The sequence below is a fragment of the Saprolegnia parasitica genome, assembly GCF_000151545.1.
Source record: "Saprolegnia parasitica CBS 223.65 unplaced genomic scaffold supercont2.454, whole genome shotgun sequence".
Classification (NCBI taxonomy): Eukaryota; Oomycota; class Saprolegniomycetes; order Saprolegniales; family Saprolegniaceae; genus Saprolegnia; species Saprolegnia parasitica.
In genome coordinates this window covers 7,562-10,022 of record NW_012156848.1, presented here as the reverse complement: position 1 = coordinate 10,022, position 2,461 = coordinate 7,562, and the positions used below count along the sequence as shown (strand labels likewise).

The following is a 2,461-nucleotide window of genomic DNA, read 5'->3' as shown; positions in this document are numbered from 1 at the left end:
GCCATCGGCCATCGTCACGTACGTCGACTCGATCGTGTACGGGACCTTGGCGGCCGGTGCGGGCGGTGGGTACGCAGTGAACCGGTCGGTCACGTGTGGCTTGCGTGGGCGGCAGCACGCACGCAGCTTGGCCACGCCTGCGTATATGCCCACGAGGAGGCCAAGTACCTACGGCGTTGGGATGATGCGGGCGCAGCGACCGGCGGCGACGTACCACGACCAGCGGCAGTGCGCAGACGAGCAAGACGATGGTCACGGCGCGCCCTACATGCAACACATTAGCGTCGACGGATGGCCATGGGCGACGTACAGAGGAGGGAGTTCTTCGGGTAGACCTCATGGAGGTCCGTGGAAGCATGCATGAGGCTGCTCGGACACCGAAGGTCGAAGATTGCGCAGCACCGGCGGGTTGATTACCGCATCGCTTGGCGTGAACGAATCACGCGAAAGGTCATCACCCCAAGGTTTAGCCCTCATTACACACGTTTGTCCCGTTGTATCCGGATTGATGGCCGTGTTTTTCGATATCAAGTGGCACCAAGGACGTTTAACCCACGGGGTACAACATGGGGCAATTATCTTTCCTGTGGTTCAACTGGGACAAACGTTTTTCGCCCACGAGGCATTGCCTATTTTTATGTGATAAAAACCACGCAAAGAAGGAGTTTTTGCGTTGCAAACCGAGAAGTTCCCAATCCGGAAGATCGCGACGCCGAATTCGGCAAGGTTGGTACCGCACGTGTCGGAGCTCACTTTTCAATTTCCCGCACAACCAACAACTCGTCTATAATGGAACACATTGTCCTTCTCCAGTTCAAGCCCGAAGTGACGCCGGAGGCCATCACTGCCCTCGGCAACTCCATCTTGGCGCTCAAAGAAGTCGTCCCCGGCATTATTGACATGGCGTTTGGCGAAGATCTCAAGGTCGGCTACGCCCAGGGCTTCACGCACGGCCTCGTCGCGCGCATGGAGAGCCCCGAGGTGCTTGCAGCCTACGACGTCCACCCGAACCACGTCGCCGTCGTCAAGGTCCTCCGCGAACTCGCGGCGAACTTTTTGACGTTCGACTTTGTGAGCTCGCGCGATGCCCCGGTCCGTAGCCGCGTCTAGGCACATAAAACCTCTACAAATAAAAGCAGTCGAATGCACCATTGTCGTACGTGAAGCGAATCGGCCACGAATGGGGGACAGGCTTTGGTGCTCGATTTGATTGCGCAGTGACGTCATCGCCATTGCATGCTGCGTCATGATTAACTCATCAAGCATGGTCAACCAGTGGCATCCATTCTTTCGCTGCTGCTGTCATAGATAGCTTCATGGGTAGACCCCATTAGGATAAGAAAGCGGCTCTATTGACGCCAGGATCGCGAGGAGGAACCGAATCTCGCGCCACTACCGCGCTGACAGCACCGTTGAGGGCACTGTAAGCGTCGGAGGATTCGTGCCGGGCTTGGTCATTGTCATTGGTGCAGCAGGTTTACTGCGAACGCCTTGAATCACAACAGCACTGATGCCGTTGCCTCGGATGCCACGAAAAGACCATCGACACCCGGGCTGCCTTGACGTACATTGCTGTACCGGTATCTGCTGGTGCCAGCCCAGATAACAGTCTTTGCGGACGGTATGGTCTATCTCAATTCCATGCACACCGCCTGCTAATACCATCGTTGCAGCGGCAGGCCGAGCAGCAGTGGGACCTTCAAATTGAGGATTTCCCAAAAGTAGGCTCTAAGACCCTATTCTTAGGGCATGGACCTAGAGCAAGGCGGATGGATTTTCGTTTGGAAAAATGCAAGATATGACGAGCCGCTGGCCCCGGTACAAGACCGCCACCGTCCTCATGTGGCCCCAGCGCGTGACGACAAAGAGAAAGACGAAGCCACAGAGAGCTGGGTGGACAGCGAACCAGATCTGGGCGGCGGCGGTCGACGTGGCCGACAAGTCGGTGCCGGTACCAGCTCACATCTGGAATGCGCTCTCGATGAGCATCCACTTGCGCTGGCTGGCGACAAAGTCGCTGCGACGGCCACACACTCTGCTTTGTCTTTCCGTGGTGCTTTGGCTTTGGGTATCGACGGCGGCAGCAAGCTAGGATTGGTTCGTACCTTTTCGTGATTTGGACCATGGTACAAGCAAGGGAAATACGATTTTCAGGAGTCGCGCTTGTTGCCAGCAAAGAGGGCAAAGGAGGTTGATTACCTCGTCTGCCATGGGTTGTGGCGAGGCGGTGCCCTAGTGATAGGTGATCGGCGTCGTTGTCGACTGCATGGCGACGGTGTGCGCGTCGCTTGACTGACGGTCGGGCGTGGTAGTAGAAATGAGCCAAGCTGGGGACGTAGCGCAGCATCTTCGTCGCCGCTGCGGCCCTTCGGAGCCGCGACATCGTGCCTTGGCGTTTATTGCGACGTGACAGCTGCGTGCGACTGTGATGGTGCTTGTCGTTTGAGGCCGTGCTGTTGAC

At 57.1% G+C, this 2,461-nt stretch overlaps 2 protein-coding genes across 2 annotated transcripts; one reads left to right on the top strand and one right to left on the bottom strand.

The window, feature by feature from the left end:
* Positions 1 to 18: 18 nt before the first annotated feature.
* On the bottom strand, positions 19 to 362 carry SPRG_16749 (hypothetical protein; the record flags this gene model as incomplete). Its single annotated transcript, XM_012356395.1, has 3 exons — positions 19 to 168; positions 215 to 264; positions 311 to 362. Coding segments are annotated over 3 exons (252 nt in total), but the record flags the coding sequence as incomplete, so codon positions are not given.
* A 403-nt stretch (positions 363 to 765) lies between these two features.
* Positions 766 to 1,181, top strand: SPRG_16748 (hypothetical protein). Its single transcript, XM_012356394.1, has one exon. It carries the CDS (start codon positions 790 to 792, stop codon positions 1,108 to 1,110), a length of 321 nt encoding a protein of 106 aa, XP_012211784.1. The 5' UTR covers positions 766 to 789; the 3' UTR covers positions 1,111 to 1,181.
* The last annotated feature ends 1,280 nt before the right edge of the window (positions 1,182 to 2,461 follow it).